Raw genomic sequence first — 19,415 nt, 5'->3', positions numbered from 1 at the left:
AGGCTGTTTTATTTTCGCGTGGAAGTTTAGACCTGGAAAGCGTCAGAAACAGCTGCGCCGTTGCCAGGCAACCAGCGCGCCCCGGCCGCCATTTCATCCGCCCACGTGGCCTTCCGGGCGGCTGCCATTTTACTATAGGCATTCCACGTGGGAAGTAATTTTACAAACCCTCCCTTTTAAGCCTAACCGGAAAAACAAACAAACAAACCAACAAAACCACCAGGGGGATTATTAGGAATTTTTTCAGTGTTAAAGGGCTAGAGTGAAGTGTTTTCGCACGTGTTCATTGTCGCTAGGCAACTGGAACACATTACGGCCGCCATTTTGATTGCCCATGTGGCCTTGCGGCGGCAGCCATTTTAGGAGAGGCAAAACCACGTGGGAGCTATCTCCTTTTCGAGTGCCCCTCACTTTCTCATTGGTTTTAAATTCAAAAGCAATATAAACAAAGGAAATAAACTTAAGCAATATAACAAAGGATGATAGCGCAATTATTAAAAGAGCCTAGCTTAAATAAGAGCGCACAAGGGGCTGCAGGGAGCGCCTCCCCTTGGTGCATAAGCTTGTATAGAGCTGGCTACAGCATCTCTGGCTAGGCTGATCTTAGAATTAATATCCTCTAATTAATTTGACTGCTTTTGTTTATACTTACATTTAAATTAAATTGAAGCATTAGTGCACAGTATATTGGAATTCAAATTATTTCTTTCAGCTTGCAGTGCTCTGTGGAGCTGTGTCATTTACTCTCTGCCTAGGCATTAAGTTTTATAATTTGGTATAGTCAATTAATAGTTATAAGGAAAAAGAGATCCGGGTTTTATATCATTTGATTTATTAAAGGGCTTCTTCGCCTGCAATCTCTTGCGAGCTTTGCATACAGGTTTATAGGGAATCTAAAGTAAATAGCTCATGCCTCTTCTACGTTCATCTCTTTCTGGTATTTCATCTGTTGGTTTATAAGTATATATTTAATCTGGCAATTTAATCCATTTGGTTGATTTTGATAATAGTGCTTAAGGGCTCTTGGGAGCTTTGCTCTGCTTAGGTTTGTTGCATAAGTCAATTTATCATTTTTCACTGGTGTATTGCTGGGTTACAATTTATAATTCTACCTCTAGCTTGCTGCATAGCTGCTTACATTATCAAAGGTTCTCTTCTGTTTATTATAAACTCAGTATTCCTCAAAATACATTGCTTTGAGGTGTGGGCTGGTATTTTGGACTGCTATCCAGTGCAGATAATACTGAGCTACGGTGATATTGTTTGCAGCTAAATACAATCTGTTGGAGATTAGTTAGGCATCTTTGGGTCCTTTAAGCTTACCAGTGCAGACAATACTGAACTACCGTGATATTGATCGCTTTTCACGCATATAATCCAAGCTAGTTGGCATTGATTTTGGTGAACCAGGCTAATTAAGGGTATCAAACTATGTCTGCTCATGAGAACCAGCAAAATGCTGCGATATCTGGGGTGGCACAAGGGAACCAAGAGGGGCCTCAGGCCTTCGTAGTGCCCAGTAACCCACAGGCTTTGGCACAGTTTTTTCAATGCGTTTTAGACATTTTATAGGCAATATAGGCCCGCAGACCAGGTGCCAGCAGCACCTCTGGTGCTCACCCAAGAATGCATCCCGGATACGCCACCTAACGTTGTGGACCGCCCCGGCACCTCCGCGGCCATCGCGGCAGTGCTGAGAGCAGCCAATGATTCAACAGTGGGTCCTTTGTCCAAGATGGGTCAGGGTAGCCTCCTGTGCCCTGCAACCCACAGGCCTAGTCAGTGTTTCCTCTGCTTTTGAAACCTTTTACCAACAATTCAGGCCCATGGTCACTGCGGCCTCTTCCCTAATAGTGAGTACTTCCGTCCAGCAATGAGGAGCTCCCTTGCACTTTGGCCTCCTTATTTAGGGTTCCACATTCGGGTAGCAATCCATTTAAGCATCCTCACACACATAATTACAGTCTACGTGTCCCTGGGTTTCCAATGACAGATCCTCGGGAGGTAGGGCTCATGCTTGCAATTATAACCTTTCTGCCTCTCAGTATACCCCAGACTTTCCCAGTATTCTACAGGATTCACAACCTCAGCCTTTACTGCGGAAGGGGGCTCCAAAACATCATCGGATGATGAGACGCAGGGGCAACAGGAAGTGTCAGCGGCTGCAGAACAGCACCAGTCTCCAATGATGGGCAAGGGAGAAAGAAGTCTAAGTAAGAAGAAGCATTCGGCCAAGAAGAGCAAAAGAAGTAAGCCTTCTGATGCCGAGGACGATTCAGAAAAGCTTCCTGCTGCCCACCACCTGCTGGGTTCCAAGCGACCAGAATGACTGGATGGAGCATATGGGTCCCTATGTGGAAAAAGGAAAGTTGGAAAATGTGAAGCTAAGCAAGTCCCTCACCATGAGGTTTGCTGGGAGTACAACACGGGTGTGTGCCAGGGGCCAAATTGTAAGTATGCGCATGAATGTGTGAAGTGCATAGGTAACCACCCAGCGTCTTCATGTTTTAAAGGTAAACAGCCCTTTCCGGGCAGCAGGGGGCATTTCCACCAGGGGTCTTAAAAGCTCACAGACCCGCCAAAAAGAACAGTCACAAACTGGTATGAATTTGCCGCTTGACTGTGATGTTCTCTTCTGTTAAGCTCTCACCTCTTAGAACCCTTCTCAATAAATACCCTAAAATAGAGGCAGCAAAATACCCTGGGAAAGAGTTTCTCTTATGGCTTCAAGATCCTCGTTTCATTACCCCCTAACTCAGGGAAATCCCCCCCCCCCCAAATCAAAGAATCAGTTTGGGAAATGCCGGCTATTGCAAAAAAAGAAATTAAAGAAATTTCTGGCCAGGAGGGTGGCCGGCCCCTTCAGGGAGCCACCTATAGCGGGTTTACTCATTTCACCTTTAGGCATTGTCCCCCCATAGACTCCAGGAGAGTATCCTATGATCCACAACCTACCCTACCCTAGAGGTGGCTCAGTCAATGATGCAATACCACAGAAGCCTTGTTCTGTGAAATATGCCTCCTTTGATCAGGCTATAAAGCATATGCGCAGGTTCAGCAGGGGCGCGCTCTTGGCTAAGTGCGACATTGAGTCGACTTTCCGTCTCCTGCCAATTCACCCTGAGGAATTTCTATGGCTAGGTTTTCAGATTTGAGGGGGCTCATTCCATAGACAAATCTATGCCCTGCTCAGGGAAGTTTTTAGCTTGTGCAGCCTTTGAGTCATTTAGTGCAATTTTGGACTGGGCTCTTCGCTTTAGAACTGGTTCGGAAGGGGTGACCCATTACCTCGATAACTCTTCCCCCTCCATCATTAGTAATAGCCCTGATTGCGCTTCCCCTTTAGAGGCTTTCACCTCCCTGGCTGAGGAGCTTGGGGTACCTTTGGTGGCGGACAAAACAGAGGGTCCAGTTTTGATCATAACCTATTTTGGGTATTGAATTGGACACAATCGCACAGACATCCCGCCTACCTAGGGAGAGGCTAGCAGCACTTAAAAATTAATTCTGCAACTTCTTCCCCTCAAGAAGGTCACCCTTGGCCAGGGTAAATTCACGCTTCGGTCACCTCAACTTTGCATGCTGGGTAGTGTCCCCTGGCCGCCCCTTTTATGGGCGATTGGCTAAGCTGTCAGCGGGACTGCGCGCCCCGCAACACTGAGTGCGCCTCTCTAAAGTGGTCAAGTTGGGTTAAAGTTCATGGAAAAGTACAGTGGCATTTGTGTGCTGAAGAGTTCAGGAATCACCAGGTATGCTTCTGGACCGACAATCAAACGGTTGGCAGTGTCCTGTCATAACAATTATCGCACTCTCCTAGAGTGGCAAATCTGTCCCGGACCTTTGTCCTTTTGTGCTCAGAATTAAACATCTATTTCTCTACCAAATTTACCCCTGGGGTAAACAAGGGCATCACGGATGCCCAGGCGCAGCAAATTGCCACAGCCATTCCGGGAGCACCTTTGGAGCCTTGGGAACGTGATGTCCTGAAGGGAGTATTAGCTTCAGGAGCCCCGTCCACACTTAGATCTTATAAAGAGGCTTGGGTGGACTTTATGGAGTTTCAAGGCAAATTTATAAATTAATAATAATAATAATAATAAGAAGAAGAAGAAGAAGAAGAAGAAGAAGAAGAAGAAGAAGAAGAAGAAGAAGAAGAAGAAAGCTAGGCTTGACACACCTCAAGGCAAATTAAAAAATCCTAGGCTTGACACACCTCCTACCAAGGCTGAAGCTCTGCAATACTTGGTACATTGGAGGGTGCTGGGTCGTGCAGCAAAGACTCTTAAACATCCAGTAGGCGGCAATCTCCTTTTTCTGTAAGGTTGTTTAATCCAGAGACCCTGGTGTGGCCTTCTTAGTGTGAAGGGCACTGTAGGGCTGGCGCAGGCTGCAACCTCCTAAAAGTGATGGTAGAAGGCCCTTAACTTACGACATTCTATGCCAATTCCAAAATAAATAAGTAAATAAAAGTAAAATGATGATAATAATAATAATATTAATAATAATAAAAAAATAAAAATTAAGAAGTATCTGTTGGTCCGAGGACAAGGCCCAGTTATTTACAGCTGCATACCCCATTGCCTTTGGCGCTATGCGCAGTGGCGAAGTGGTTTGTAAGGGCCAACCAGATTCCGCTGCCCGGGGTAGTTTGAGAGACCTGACCTTGTTCAGATCCAATTTAGTCCTGCATGTCCAATGTTCCAAAACCGATCAGCAATAGAGGACACTAAACATTTCATGTACATGAGACCAACCGTCTCAGGTCCATTCCTCAAACATTGGGATGGCTCCGGCCTTGCGCGGCATCAGGCCACGCGCGTTACGCGAAGGGCGATTGCTGCCTGCGGTTTACCCTCAGCTGAATTCCACGCGCGTTATGCGAAGGGCGATTGCTGCCTGCGGTTTACCCTCAGCTGAATTCCACGTGCGTTATGCGAAGGGCAATTGCTGCCTACGGTTTACCCTCAGCTGAATTCGCGGTTAACTCCTTTAGGATTGGGGCCGCCGCCACAACAGTGCATTTGGGACTCTCAGCTGAAAGGATGAAGGACTTGGGGGCAGTGGAAGACTGATGCATTAAGGGAAGTCTGATGCATATAAAGGATATATTCATAAGACCTTGTGATTGTTCACAGTATACCTGACCTGGCTTTGTTACCTTCTTTTGCTTTCAGGTGACGTTGTGGTGCGTATTTGGAGTATAGGCCCTGAACCGTCCACTGGGATAGAAACCATGCCGTTAATGGGGACCTAGGGTGCAGGAGCTATGAGGGCGCGCATCTAGATAATCAGGCACAGCATTGGGCCAGGGTCCACGCCATCAATTCCGGTCTCGGGCTGCACCTTAACTACATCAATATATCTTGGATCTCTCAGAGGGAAATGCGCTGGACCGAAATGTTGCTCGCTATTAGGGCCAGAGCGGCAGCGGATGGCCCCCCAGATGCTTTAGTTATCCAATTAAGTGAAAATGAGTTAGCTTACAGAAAGGCAGTTGACTTGATGTGGCATATCTTTAGCGACTTTGAGGAACTTAAGGCCTCTTACCCAAACGTCACTATTATTTTTATTTGGGCCTCATTGATGGAGAGTCGGGTTTGGAGAGATTGCAGGTGCCCGATAGCCATAAATAGGGCTAGGAAAGCCTTGGATCGGGCAGTGGTGCGTAGAGTGGCGGCCCTGAGTGGGAGGGTCATTGACCACCCGGGCATACGTTTCAACTGTGAGGCCCTCTACCGGCTTGATGGCGTGCGTCTTTCGGATGCGGGAAATGATATTGGCTGATGGATATCGAAAATGGGATAAAGGATTGGTTTCAGGCATGAGAGTATTGGCAGCGAGCGATTGCTCGTGTGGCGGTTAGGCATTGGTAAGAAGGGATTAAGAGGATGTGTGTGTGTGGGAGGAACGCCATCACCTCCCCCCAGCGAGCGAAGGGTGGTCCGTTAAAGGACTCCGGGGGGCGTGGCCCTGTCCGAAGCCTATGGAGGTGTGGGCCAAAGGCACGCCCCAGAGCGGTGACCCGGGGGAGCTCCTAGTCGACGTGCCTCGGCAGGAGACTCCCCCGATATAGTGTTAACCCTTCCCCGTTTCTCCAGCAAATGGGCTGGAGCCGGATAGTCGCTAGGACCAATGCCTAAGCCAATGCCTCTCATTCCTGAATTCAATAAAGTTGTGGCCTAATTCGCCCATTTAACCTTAAATTATGGTGTCTTGTGTCTTTATTTATCTTGGTGGGGGGCGGGAACTCGCCACGCAATCCCAGATGAACATTTAACACAGAGACCTTTCATTCAGCTGGAAAATGCTATCAGTAAAAAGGTCTTCAATAGATTATGCAAAGTTCAAGTAATGAGTGCCTGGAATGCTGATCTACAAGATAAGGGCAGCCCATCATTTTGGCAGTGAAAGGCGGACCTGAAAACTCAACTGGAACTCAAGTGGAACTGGAAGCGTGGAAGGCATTTATTCTGGTAGTGAAGAACTTTTTTGGCAACAATAAGGCCAGAAACTACGCGGAATTTGTCAACATGCTGACTGCTTTCAGAAACCTGGGCTGCAACATGAGCGTCAAGATGCACTACCTATTTTCACATATGGACCGGTTTCCTGAGAACCTGGGTTCAATGAGTGACGAGCAGGGGGAGAGATTCCATCAGGACATGAAAGAGATGGAGACCAGGTATCAGGGTCGCTGGGACGCAGTCATGATGGCTGACTACTGTTGGACTCTGAAGAGAGACCTCCCTGCCGCTGAGCATTCCAGGAGTTCCAAGAAACGGAAGTTCAAGCCCTGAAGTTTGAAAAATGGTGAAGCAACATGCAATTTACGTGTACTTACCTTTATTAATGCCCACCATTCAGTTTACAGTAATCGATGTTTCTATCAGGTAATCAATATATGTTGTTGGAAAAACGTTTTTTTCTCTTAAAAACATATTTAGGATGATATGTGTTGACAAAAATCAGCTGATAATGCCACAAAAATGTAATTGATTTTGTCACAAGATCTGATTTTTTTCAGATCAACATAGCACAAAAAGCTGACCTGATGGAGAGAAGCAGTTGCCATTTCCTGATTCAGCAGTGCAAAAACACCCTAAATCAGTTGCAGAAATCTAGACAACATTCAAAAAGTAAAAAATTGTTGCCCAGTGTAATTGTTAGGGCAAATGAGGACAAGGAAACAGGCATAAAACATCCGAATAAAATACAAGATTAAACACAGATAATGGATGGATAAAAAACTAATAATTAAAACAGATGAGAGCTAAAAACCAACAAAGACTCGCAGATAACACAACTATAAGAGGCTACAGAGTAGAAGCCTCTTAAATAGAGGACACTCACAACGTTAAAAACTGCTGTGCAAATATGGTTAAAACAGACAGTTAAAACAATATACACCACTAAATTTAGAAACAATGTACAACAATAAACTGTCCCAGGGAGTTGACTCAGAATCACCCATGGAACAGTGTTTGGGGCTTTTCATGCCGGACTATTATGAATTGGGCGATGGACTGCACCTACAGATCTGTAGACAGAATCTGGTGACCATCCAGGTCATCTTCTGATCTTTGCCCAACAGCAAAAGGTCAAATTTTTGCTTTTGCGGGAGGTTGGCGAGCCTCACCAGCAGGGGATTCATGATCTTACTACGTGCCTCTTCATAAAAGGGACATCTAAAGAACAGGCTTCCTATCTCTCCCAATGGACAGGTGCAAAGTCTCTGAGCATACGGGACCCTTCTGAAGGCTTCATCCAGGACCGGCGAGGGAAGAGCCGAGCTTCTGGCGAGTGTAAAGGCCCTTCTTGCATCCCTAGATACGAGAAAGAAGAGATATGCTGCCGGTGCAGCTATATCTCTCTCGATTTCTCCAATTCTATAGTCGGGGCACCTTGCAGAGTCCTGCTGTCTCTCGGTGTCTAATATTCTTTGCCTGACCATAGCTTTTGCCTGGTCCAAGCCCAGACTTAGAAGGGCTTGAGGGGCAAAACCCAATTTCCGGAGGGTGTTCAGGACTGCAGTCTGCCAGCCCGACTGGAATTGGTCTCAGAGGATCAATGGGGCTATCCCTCGGGGGAGCAGGTTCAATGTCAGCCATTTGTAAATTGATGTTAGGCAGATGCTAGCCTCCACTCTCATCATCCCCGTTTCCAATCTAACCCATGCGTTTGAGACACATCTGGGGACCTGGAGGAGAGCTCTAAGAAGTCTGGATTGAACTCTCTCAAGTGGGGAGAGAGCAGTGGAAGGCGTGTCCAAAAGGAACCATAGAGGAGTTGTGCCAAAGTTTTGGCCTTGTATAATTTTAGAGCTGCGGGAACAAAGAAGCCCCCTTGTGCTCTGAAGAATTTAAGGATACAATTTGCATTTTTTTCCACTGAACTCCCGGTGGAGTTTATGTGCAATTTGTTGGTTCCTGAGGCCTGTACCACCATTCCTAGATACTTGTAGTTTGTGACTTGTTCTAATTTATGGCCTTGGAGTTCCCAGCTTCTAAGCTTTGGTTTTCCCCAAAAGCGAGTATCTTGGTCTTTTGATAGTTGATTTTGAGACGTTCAGATTCGCAGTATGCTGCGAGCTTTCTTAGTGCTCTTTTGAGTCCAATGGGGGTTCTAGATAGAATTACCGCATCATCGGCATATAGCAGGACCGAAATATGCCGATTTGCAAGCTTTTGGGGGGGGGTGGAGTTCTGAGTCATTGAGTGCAGATACTAAGTTTAGATAGAAATTAAATAGTAGAGGGGCCAATAGGCACCCTTGCCTGACTCCTTTGAAGGTTTTTATTGGGTCCGTTAGGTGTCCTAGGCGGCAGCACCTGACTCTAAGAGCCATGTTTGCGTGCAGTGCCTGAATTAGGAGCAGGAGCCTTCTATCTATATTGGTACCCTGTAGTCTGTCCCAGAGTCTGGTTCTGGAGACTGTATCAAATGCTGCTTTTAGGTCGACGAAGGCCACGTATAGTGAGGCCTGCCCTCCTGATTTGTATTTGTCGATGAGATGTTGTGACGTTAGACAATGATCTATCATGGACCTTCCGGGTCTGAAGCCCGCTTGTTCTATTGCCAGAATATCTTCATTCTCTAGCCATTCTGTAAACTTATTAAGGAGGTGCTTTGAGTAGAGTTTACTAATCACACTTAATAAGCTAATCGGCCTATAATTTCCTGGGTCCCCTCTGTTGCCCTTTTTATAGATTGGGACTATTATGGCTGTTCCCCATTCCCTTGGGATGCGGCCAGTGTCATCTATGTAAGTGAAGAGGGTGGCCAAGAAAGGTGCCCACCAATCCACCTGTGCTTTTATCACTTCTGGTGTAATGCCGTCTGAGCCTGGGGCTTTGACCGTTTTCAGTTGGTTTATATATGATTTCACTTCAGTTATTGAAACTGGAGGCCATTTAGCCAGTTGTTCTATATTATAATTCCGTAGTGGAGGTTCAGCATCCTCGTACAAAGATTGGAAGAATGAGACCCAAAGGCTAGGGGGAATTTGTGAGGTTAAAGGGAAAAAGCTTTATGGGTACCAGAAGCTACCAGATTCCAGAATAGTGTATGATCTTTTGCTTTTGCCGCACTAATTAATTCCAGCCAACATTTTCTGGTATAGGCATTCTTTTGGTGGAGTATTAGGTCTTTATACTCTTTTTTTAGGGCACGGACAGCAAGATAGGCTTGATATCTGATAGAATTTTCAGCTGTCAGGGCAGCTTTGTAAGCATTTTGAGGGCTTTCTTTGCCTCAAAGCAGGAATACCCTGTAATTTTCATTGTGTGTGTGTGTTAGCTGATGTCTTCTAAGGTGTTCATTTTTACTGAAGCTCTTTCCACACTCCATACATTTAAATGGCTTCTCCCCTGTGTGAGTTCGTTGGTGTATTCTAAGTTTCCAACTTGTACTGAAGCTTTTTCCACATTCAATACATTCAAATGCATTCTCCCCCGTATGAGTTTGTTGATGTATTCTAAGTGTTCCACTTTCACTGAAGCTCTTACCGCACTCCATACATTTAAATGGTTTCTCCCCTGTGTGAGTTCGTTGGTGTATTCTAAGTTTCTCACTTTCACTGAAGCTCTTACCGCACTCCATACATTTAAATGGTTTCTCACCCGTGTGAGTTCGTTGATGTATTCTAAGATATCCACTGTGACTAAAGCTCTTACCGCACTCCATACATTTAAATGGTTTCTCCCCCGTGTGAGTTCGTTGATGTATTCTAAGTTTCCCACTTTCACTGAAGATCTTTCTACATTCAATACATTTAAATGGTTTCTCCCCCGTGTGAGTTCGTTGATGTATTCTAAGATGTCCACTTTGACTGAAGCGCTTACCGCACTCCATACATTTAAATGGTTTCTCACCCGTGTGAGTTCGTTGATGTATTCTAAGATGTCCACTTTGACTGAAGCTCTTACCGCACTCCATACATTTAAACGGTTTCTCCCCCGTGTGAGTTCGTTGATGTATTCTAAGTTTCCCACTTTCACTGAAGATCTTTCTACATTCAATACATTTAAATGGTTTCTCCCCCGTGTGAGTTCGTTGATGTATTGTAAGTTCTCCATTCGTACTGAAGCTCTTACTGCACTCCATACATTTAAATGGTTTCTCCCCAGTGTGAGTTCGCTGATGACTTGTAAGTGCTCCATTCGTACTGAAGCTCTTTTCACACTCCATACATTTAAATGGTTTCTCACCCGTGTGAGTTCGTTGATGTATTCTAAGATATCCACTGTGACTAAAGCTCTTACCGCACTCCATACATTTAAATGGTTTCTCCCCCGTGTGAGTTCGTTGATGTATTCTAAGTTTCCCACTTTCACTGAAGATCTTTCTACATTCAATACATTTAAATGGTTTCTCCCCCGTGTGAGTTCGTTGATGTATTCTAAGGTGTCCATACTGAATGAAGCTCTTACCGCACTCCATACATTTAAATGGTTTCTCCCCTGTGTGAGTTCGTTGGTGTATTCTAAGTGATCCACTATCACTGAAGCTCTTACCGCACTCCATACATTTAAATGGTTTCTCACCCGTGTGAGTTCGTTGATGTATTCTAAGATATCCACTTTCACTGAAGCTCTTAACGCACTCCATACATTTAAATGGTTTCTCCCCAGTGTGAGTTCGCTGATGACTTGTAAGTGCTCCATTCGTACTGAAGCTCTTTTCACACTCGATACATTTAAATGGTTTCTCACCCGTGTGAGTTCGTTGATGTCTTCTAAGATGTCCACTTTGACTGAAGCTCTTACCGCACTCCATACATTTAAATGGTTTCTCCCCCGTGTGAGTTCGTTGATGTATTCTAAGATTTCCACTTTGACTGAAGCTCTTACCGCACTCCATACATTTAAATGGTTTCTCACCCGTGTGAGTTCGTTGATGTATTCTAAGTGCTTGACTATGACTAAAGCTCGTTCCACACTTCATACATTCAAATAGTATCTCTCCTTTGTGAGTTTGTTGTTGTATCCTCAGTTTCTTTCTTCCCAATAAATTCACATGTAGCTCCATAGAATTCTGACCTTCATCTTCCTCACCTGTTTGGGAGTCTGGGAGGAAAGAGAATCCTGTTAGACTTTCAGGAAAGACAAAAAAGGAATTGAACACCTGTCAATCCCAATCTGCACCTTCTCTCTTTTTCACTCCATTCTCCACTGTCCCCTCTATGTTCCAAATTTTTTGGAAAGCAGATGAGATAATGGCAAGAGCAACACATGATCACTGCATTCACACTTAATAAAGCACCATCATTTTATAATACAAATCTATGGCGGAATTAGCTTATTAGGCACATCTCTGTATTTTTCCTTTTCAAGTGAGGAAATGATCTCAGGCTCAAGTGACAGTGTCTCCATTGTGAAATAAGTAAAACTTAATTGCTACATGTAACTGTAAAAATATTGCAATATATTGGAACCTAAGAAGAGCCTGCTGGATCAGGCAAAGGCCCACCTAGTCCAGCATCCTCTTCTCACAGAGGCCAACCAGATGCCTGTGGGAAACCGGCAAGCAGGATTGGAGCACAAGAGTCTTCTCTGCTTTCCTGTGCTTTCCAGAAACTAGTATTAAGAAGCATTATTGCCTAGGACCGCGAGGGCAGAGCAGAGACGTCAGTCTTATCCTTTTTTCCAAGCTATCCAAGTTGCTGGCTGTCACTGTCTCCTGTAGGATGCATTCCATAGATGAACTATGCTTCTGTTGATTCATCTTTGCAGCCCTTAAAGGCTGATAAATGTTTTGTGGGCTGCAGTCTGACAAAGTGGAATTTTGAGTAGGATACGTGGTGCCACAGGGACGTGGGGACAGGTGAGGCTGCTGATCCCTTATTTTCAAATCTGAAAGTTGACAGCTATGAACCAGCATGTTTAGATCTTTCATCCCCAGTGCTGGGGTGGGAAAAAATAAGAGCACAAGAAGACCCTGCTGAATTAGCAATGAGATCCATGAAAAAAGACCCTTCTGATTGTTCTTTAGAAACCCTCTTTAAAGAGCAGCCAGTGGGATCATTTATCTCTAGATCAGGACTCCTATCCCATCTCAGCACTGTGCTGATTCCTGCTGAGATTGGAGTTAAAGGATCTCTCTAAGGGAACTTTAAGGGACGCGGGTGGCACTGTGGTCTAAACCACAGAGCCACGGCTTGCCGATCAGAAGGTCAGCGGTTCGAATCCCCGTGACAGGGTGAGCTCCCGTTGCTCGGTCCCTGCTCCTGCCAACCTAGCAGTTCGAAAGCATGTCAAAGTGCAAGTAGATAAATAGGTACCGCTCCGGCGGGAAGGTAAACGGCATTTCTGTACGCTGCTCTGGTTCACCAGAAGTGGCTTAGTCATGCTGTATGCCGGTCCCCTCAGCCAGCAAAGCGAGATGAGCGCCACAACCCCAGAGTCAGTCACGACTGGACCTAATGGTCAGGGGTCCCTTTACCTTTACCTGGTGCCACTATAAACCTCTGAGTCTCTTTGTTGGCCTGGTGTACTTATTTTGAAATTTGTACCAAGGTTGTACCACAGTAGCTCCATAGAAACTTAAAGGTAAAGGTAAAGGTACCTCTGCCCGTACGGGCCAGTCGTGTCCAACTCTAGGGTTGTGCGCCCATCTCACTTAAGAGGCCGGGGGCCAGCGCTGTCTGGAGACACTTCCGGGTCAGGTGGCCAGCGTGACGAAGCTGCTCTGGCGAGCCGGCACCAGCGCAGCACAGGGAAACGCCATTTACCTACCCGCTATAAAACGGTACCTATTTATCTACTGGCACTTAGGGCTGCTTTCGAACTGCTAGGTGGGCAGGAGCTGGTACCGAAAGACGGGAGCTCACCCCGCCGCGGGGATTCGAACCGCCGACCATGCGATCGGCAAGCCGTAATCGCTGAGGTTTTACCAACAGCGCCACCCGCGTCCCACCGCCACCCGCGTCCCACCCATAGAAGCTTAGGGACGGACAAAATTACAGGGGTGCTAGAAATTATTATCCCACTCACTCACTCTCACAAACAATCCCGGTATGTAAGATTGGCAAGTTTACACAATTTGCTTCTAATACCAGACGCTCTTGGACTTTATATGTCCAATCCTAAGTGTAGAGCCTCCAGCCACAGGAATTGTGTATCATGATAACGGGTCCTTTGTCCCTTAAGTCCACCAAACTGGGGAGCTGCATGCATTTATTTTGATGCTGGTGGAATGTATCACTCTGACCCTGTCTATAAAAAATAAGGGTAATAGATTAATTATAAATAATTATGGGAAGCATTTCCATTCCCCTTCACCTGTTTTTCAGGATTGGTGTGCCACATCATTATCATCAATATTCCTGCTGGGGAAATAACATCTAAGATTTAAAAGCCTGGAGGAAGAAAAGCTGCTTTGGAGAAGGCCTCACCCCTTCCTTCTTACGTTCAGGAACTTCCTTCCATTTGTCTCCACTCCATCTTTTCCCCTTTCTCCCTCCACCATCCATCTATCCATCCATCCATCCATCCATCCATCCATCTATCCCTGTCCCCATCTCCTCTCCCCTGGAACTCACCAGATTTCTCCAAGGGTCCTGGGAGGGAATGCTCAGAGGTTGTGGGGAGGGATGCGGGAGACAGCCTGACCAGGTCACCCGTCCATCTTCCTCCTTCCATCCTGGCCAGGGTTGCAGGTTCAGTCTCAGCTAGGTTTGCAGGTTCAGCTTCCTGAGGAGTGCAGAATCCAGAGCCAGTTGCAGCTTCCTGGGAGGGAGGGAAGAAGAAGCCAAGGGAGTCTGAGAGCCCCTGCAGGGATTCTCCTGCCCAAGACATTCTGCTGCCCCTGAAGAAGCCCCAATTGGGCACCCCTTCCCCAAGAGCCCCCACCCATTTTGAAACACCTTTGGCAATTCCTTTCACCTCCCTGTCCCACCTCCCTTCCTAAGGCTGGCATGGTATGCACATTAGCGGCTTGAGAGTAGCTCCCTTGGAATTTAAGAGTTAATCTGCAAAGAACTGCTCTGAATACATGGGTGGCCCTTGCATGGAGAAGAAGGAAGCCCCTTGCTTGCATCTGGACCCCCTGGGAGAGGCGGGGGATCGCCCACTGCTCCCTCTGCCCTCGCTGCCTCCTCCTCTGTCCTTCTGCCCTGCAAACACCCTTTGCTCTTGTTCCTCAGGGGAGAGAGGCGGCTGGTGGAAGGAGCCTTCAAACCCATCCGTTTCTTCCTCTGCTCCCCCTCCTGTCCTTTTGGGAAACAGGAACTTTGGTCAGGAGTAAACAACCTAGATGGCAAGTTTGCAAGAGAAGCACTTTAGAGCATTGCTTACTCCTACTATGTGTGTGTCTGTGTGTGTTTGGACCTAGAGGACAACATACATGTTTACACCAAGAGGGCAATTCTTTAAAACCGAAGGCCATTTCTACAAAATGGAAGACTTCCGAAGGCAGCCTTTTACAAGGAAATTTTTGATGGTTTTTATTTTGTTGGAAGCTACCCAGATGGGCAGAGGCAACCCAGTCAGATAGGCAGGATGCAAATAATAATAATAATAATAATAATAGTTTCCTAAGCCTGTCCTGGGACACGGGTGGCGCTGTGGGTTAAACCACAGAGCCTAGGACTTGCCGATCAGAAGGTTGGTGGTTCGAATCCCTGCGACGGGGTAAGCTCCCGTTGCTCGGTCCCAGCTCCTGCCAACCTAGCAGTTCGAAAGCACGTCAAAGTGCAAGTAGATAAATAGGTACAGCTCCGGCAGGAAGATAAAGGGCGTTCCCATGCACTGCTCTGGTTCACAAGAAGCGGCTTAGACATGCTGGCCACATGAACCGGAAGGTGTACGCCGGCTCCCTCGGCCAGTAAAGCGAGATGAGCGCTGCAACCCCAGAGTCGGTCACGACTGGACCTAATGGTCAGGGGTCCCTTTACCTTTTTAAGCCTGTCCTGCTAGGCATGCTGATCAGAGACTCTGTCCAAACAACCCCTTCGAATGCAACAGGGCTTCCTATTTTTACTGCTACAAGTGGGATCAGTCAAACCACGAAGCCACTGATCAACCAGAGTTTCCTGTTTTGACCAAGCACAGTTTGAAGTTAGATTAATATCCCAGCTTGTTCCAAAGCTGGCAGCTGTAGTTTCCTGGTTTGGGCAAAATGGAAAGTTTGTTAGTTATGGCTCATAAGAGAGTGCCTGGTTTCATCACAGTTCACCCTCAGGGCCGGCCCAATCATGAGGTAAGCTGGGACAATTAGGTCATGAGGCAGATGCAGGGAGAAATGGGACAAGCACATTCCCAGCTCCCCTGTTTGTTAGCCTTGTTGTCAGTGCAGGACCACAGCTGGTAAATTTGTGCAACTACCAATGTAGAGTCCTTTTCTTTTGCCCTCTCTCACTAAAGGTTGGGTGGGGGTCCTTCCTGGAGTGATGCATTCTGGTTGTGGGGGCCAGCAGACTGCAGTGGCGGCTAGAGTTTTTGGTTTTAAACTTGGGTCAACTTAGGTTTTATTGTAACTTTGCTGCAGCAATGCATTAAAAAGTGTTCCTATTTTTAACCCGGCTTTTCAGGCTGTGATTCAGTCATTTGAATCTGGCCATTATCTTAATAAATCTTGCAACAACCTTGCAAGGTAGGCCAGTCTTATTTAATGTGACTACACATGGGATTGCTGAGGCTGCAAGACGTGCCAAGATTTTTACCTCAGTGGGGAGAAAAGAGCATTTTGGAAATGGAGGCAATTTAGAGGAGGAAAACGGGGTTTGGTGGAAGGACCCCTCTTCTGACACAGCTTCTGCTCTGATAAAATTCAGAGTCACCTGCAGCTGTTTAAGTAAAGTAAGAATAGCAGGAGATATGATCGCAAACCTCCCATGTAGGTTTTGGTCCAGAAAGCCTTTTAAAGTGGATTAGAGAGAAAGTGCAGGGAGGAGGAATATTCACCACCAAAGCTAAACAGAACCTCCATGTCGAGAGGCAGTGGACCTGTGACCTCTAGGTGCTGGAAACCCAGGTGAGAGGGGGGCACTTACCTTTCCCAGAAGCCCCTCAGTGTCTGGGAGCAGGGTCTTGTCTGTCCCCCCTGCTCTCCCACTGGGCCACCGACTGGCATCTGCAGCTCCCCTGAAGGAGAGGACACCATCCCCAGAGTGGGGAGAACTGGGAGCCTGTGGGGTTTCCCACCCTAAACGAGGGGGCTGCATCGTCTTCAGGAAATCCTGCTTCTGGGCCTCCCAGTGCTGCTGCGGCTGCCCCTCCTCTGCCTCCTGCTTAATTTGACATAAATCTGCCCGAGGCAGAAGATCCCTGATGGCCCCAACTTGGCCGGCAGGAGGTTTCTTTCCTTTGCACTCCAGTCTCTCCCTTTGAATGGGTCTCCTGGGTCCCGGCTCTTCCATTTTTACACCACCCTGCTGGAAAAGAAATAAACACAAAGTAAAATAAAACCCAAGAATAAAAACAAAAGCAAATTTTAACCATTAGCCAGTTTTTGAAATATATTATTACTCTTTCTATTTCTGATGTTCAGGATGTGAATGACAATCATTATGTCACCCAAACGGCTCCACCCAGGGACGAGGGGAAGTTATCCAAAGACTGGGGGAAACATCAAGGTTTATGGAAGTACAAATAATATTTGGGGGGGGATGACCAAGGCAGTGGAAGGAAATCCAAAAACAACCCAGTGAGAGGACTGAGCATGTTCAGTGGACAGGGAATGCTGATCCTGGCTGCAACTTATAGCATGTTGGAAAGGCAGCAACAGGGTTGTCTTTGTATACAGTGGCGTAGCGTGGGGGGTGCCAGGGGTGCCGGCCGCACCGGGCGCAACATCGGGGGGGGGGGGCGTGAGTCCAGAGGGAAGGGACAAGTTCCTTCCTCCGCCGGGCTCCCCGCCGCCACCGCCAGCCTTGCGCCCTAGCGCGCGCGCGCCCCCTGCCGCCGCTGCTGCGGCTGCGCTCCACTCACTGCTCGCAGGAGGAGCAGCCGCTGCAGCAGCGCCGACGCCACCACCAACGCCTGGCCGGGCACGGGCAGCCTCTGCACCCCGACGCCGCCATCCCCTCGGCCCAGCCACAGGCGGCTGCTTCTGCCGACTGGGAGGGAGGAGAGCTCCGAGGGGCCTCGCCGCGCCCTGCGCTCCCCAAAACCCTCTGAGAGGAAGCCGGCGGGCGGGCGAGGGTCTCCCGGCAGAAGGGGGCGCCGCTGGCTCCGGCTCTCAGCGCAAGTCTCAGCTGCGGGGGGGGGGGGCGGTCGAGGACGGAGTGCAGCTGGAAGCCCCCGGACCTGGCCGGGAGGAGGAGAGGCGCTTGCCAAGCCCGGATCTGGAGCGCCTCGGAGCGTGGGCTCCACCTACAGCCCACGGAGAGGAGGGGGCGGGGAGGCGCCCGAGGGAAGGGGGCTTCGGCTGCCTCGGCCTGCGGGGGCTCCGCAAATAATAAATTTAATAAATTCCTGCTGAGCCTTTGGGGGGGGTCTTTGGCTCCTTCGCTCACCCCCAGCCCCAGTGGCGTAGCATGGGGGTGCAGGGGGGGCCGGCCGCAACATCTGGGGGGCGCGCTCGCACTCGAGTGCTAAAATCCACGGGTTAGGGGGCGCAAATTACTTGCCTTGCCCCGGGTGCTGACAACCCACGCTACGCCACTGACTGAACCTAACGGTCAGGGGTCCCTTTATGAGATCTGGTCCATTCCTAGCCCTGGAGGAGCAGCAGGAAACAAGTCTTTGCACCCTTCTCTAGGGGTCTTCACACGCCACCATCGGTGTCCCTGCGCCCACAAGTCGCTGAGCTGTCCTAGCTCAGTCGGTAGAGCATGAGATGAATAATCTCCTGGTTGTGGGTTCAAGCCCCATGTGAGATAAAGTGGAAATAAAGTGTAATGTTACCTTGAAATTGTGTACACAGTATTCCAATGGTTAAACACACACACACACAATTTCCCCCTTCTATACCCTTTGGTTTTCTTCTCTAATAAGTGGGGGGGGTTTTTTTAGAAAGCTGTATCTCACATCAAAATTTATTACATCATTGGAATATAAGCTATCCAGGGTGTTGCACTATTAAGTCTCCTTGTGATCAGGTGTTCAGTCACTGATTTCTAAATCCTCCTCAAGAAATATTCCTGAAATACCCTTTCATGAAGCTGGGACGATGCCACCCTGCAGCCCAAATGCCTGGCTGGAGGAGGCAGTCCAGTTCCCAGCTCTGCTGGCTGGGGTCATGCAATCACTTAGCTCCAGCAACAGATGCCAGGATCAGGCTCTGTTATCTTTCCATACCCTCTATCATTTCTCTGATAGGGACAGCCCATTCTATAATGATTATTTTACTATTTATAACCCACACATCTTATTAGGTTGCCCTAGCACTCTGGGCAGCTTCCAAAATATATAAAAACATAAAACATTTTAAAACGTTCCTATACAGGATTGCCTCCAGATGGCTTGGGGGTTGGATAACTGCATACCCCCAGAATTTCTCCAATGATAAAAGGGACATCCAAAGGAGAAGCGGGACATTCTGGGATCAAATCAGGGACAAATAGTGGCACTTGGATGGTCTGTCTTTCCCTGCTTTTTCCTTTGCTGCCTCTGGTCTCCTGCCTCTGTTCAGCAGAGGAGGGGAGGGGTTTTGGCCTTCATACTCCTCCCCCACCCCACCCCCCAAAAAACCAAAAGCTCAAGGGGACACACACATACCTTTATCGAGTGAGGACCAAAAATCTCCAACCTTTTATTATTTTATTACTTATTTTCACAGTTTAATCAATCAGTTAGTTTTATTGTTTATAGCCAATGGCCACCACAATGCAATAGGAGCACAGATCACACAGCTGCAAAACAAAAGACATTGCATGCACCAGACCAGAACAAATGTATAGTGTCTAAAATTTATTTTTATGGTTCTTTCAATGGGAAGGATATAGGGCAGCATAGTCCAGGTGGTGAGCTCCATATT

General features: G+C 47.5%; 1 protein-coding gene and 1 pseudogene across 1 annotated transcript; both read right to left on the bottom strand.

The window, feature by feature from the left end:
- LOC128408778 (zinc finger protein 729-like) overlaps positions 1–19,415 on the bottom strand; it is a 117,700-nt pseudogene that overhangs the window by 52,639 nt on the left and 45,646 nt on the right.
- LOC128409024 (oocyte zinc finger protein XlCOF6-like) lies at positions 9,535–14,126 on the bottom strand. The gene is made up of 3 exons (XM_053379188.1): positions 14,038–14,126; positions 11,967–12,400; positions 9,535–11,563 (listed from the first exon to the last, which is right to left on the bottom strand). Exon 3 carries the CDS (start codon positions 11,523–11,525, stop codon positions 9,750–9,752), a length of 1,776 nt encoding a protein of 591 aa, XP_053235163.1. The 5' UTR covers positions 11,526–11,563; positions 11,967–12,400; positions 14,038–14,126; the 3' UTR covers positions 9,535–9,749.

Source organism: Podarcis raffonei, chromosome 2 (assembly GCF_027172205.1).
Source record: "Podarcis raffonei isolate rPodRaf1 chromosome 2, rPodRaf1.pri, whole genome shotgun sequence".
Taxonomy (NCBI): Eukaryota; Metazoa; Chordata; class Lepidosauria; order Squamata; family Lacertidae; genus Podarcis; species Podarcis raffonei.
The sequence above is the reverse complement of the archived record's forward strand: the minus strand, read 5'-3'. Positions and strand labels throughout refer to the sequence as shown.

Coding starts and splice junctions, on each gene's coding strand:
- LOC128409024 (XM_053379188.1), bottom strand. CDS start 11,525: ATGGAGCTACATGTGAATTTATTGGGAAGAAAGAAACTGAGGATACAA.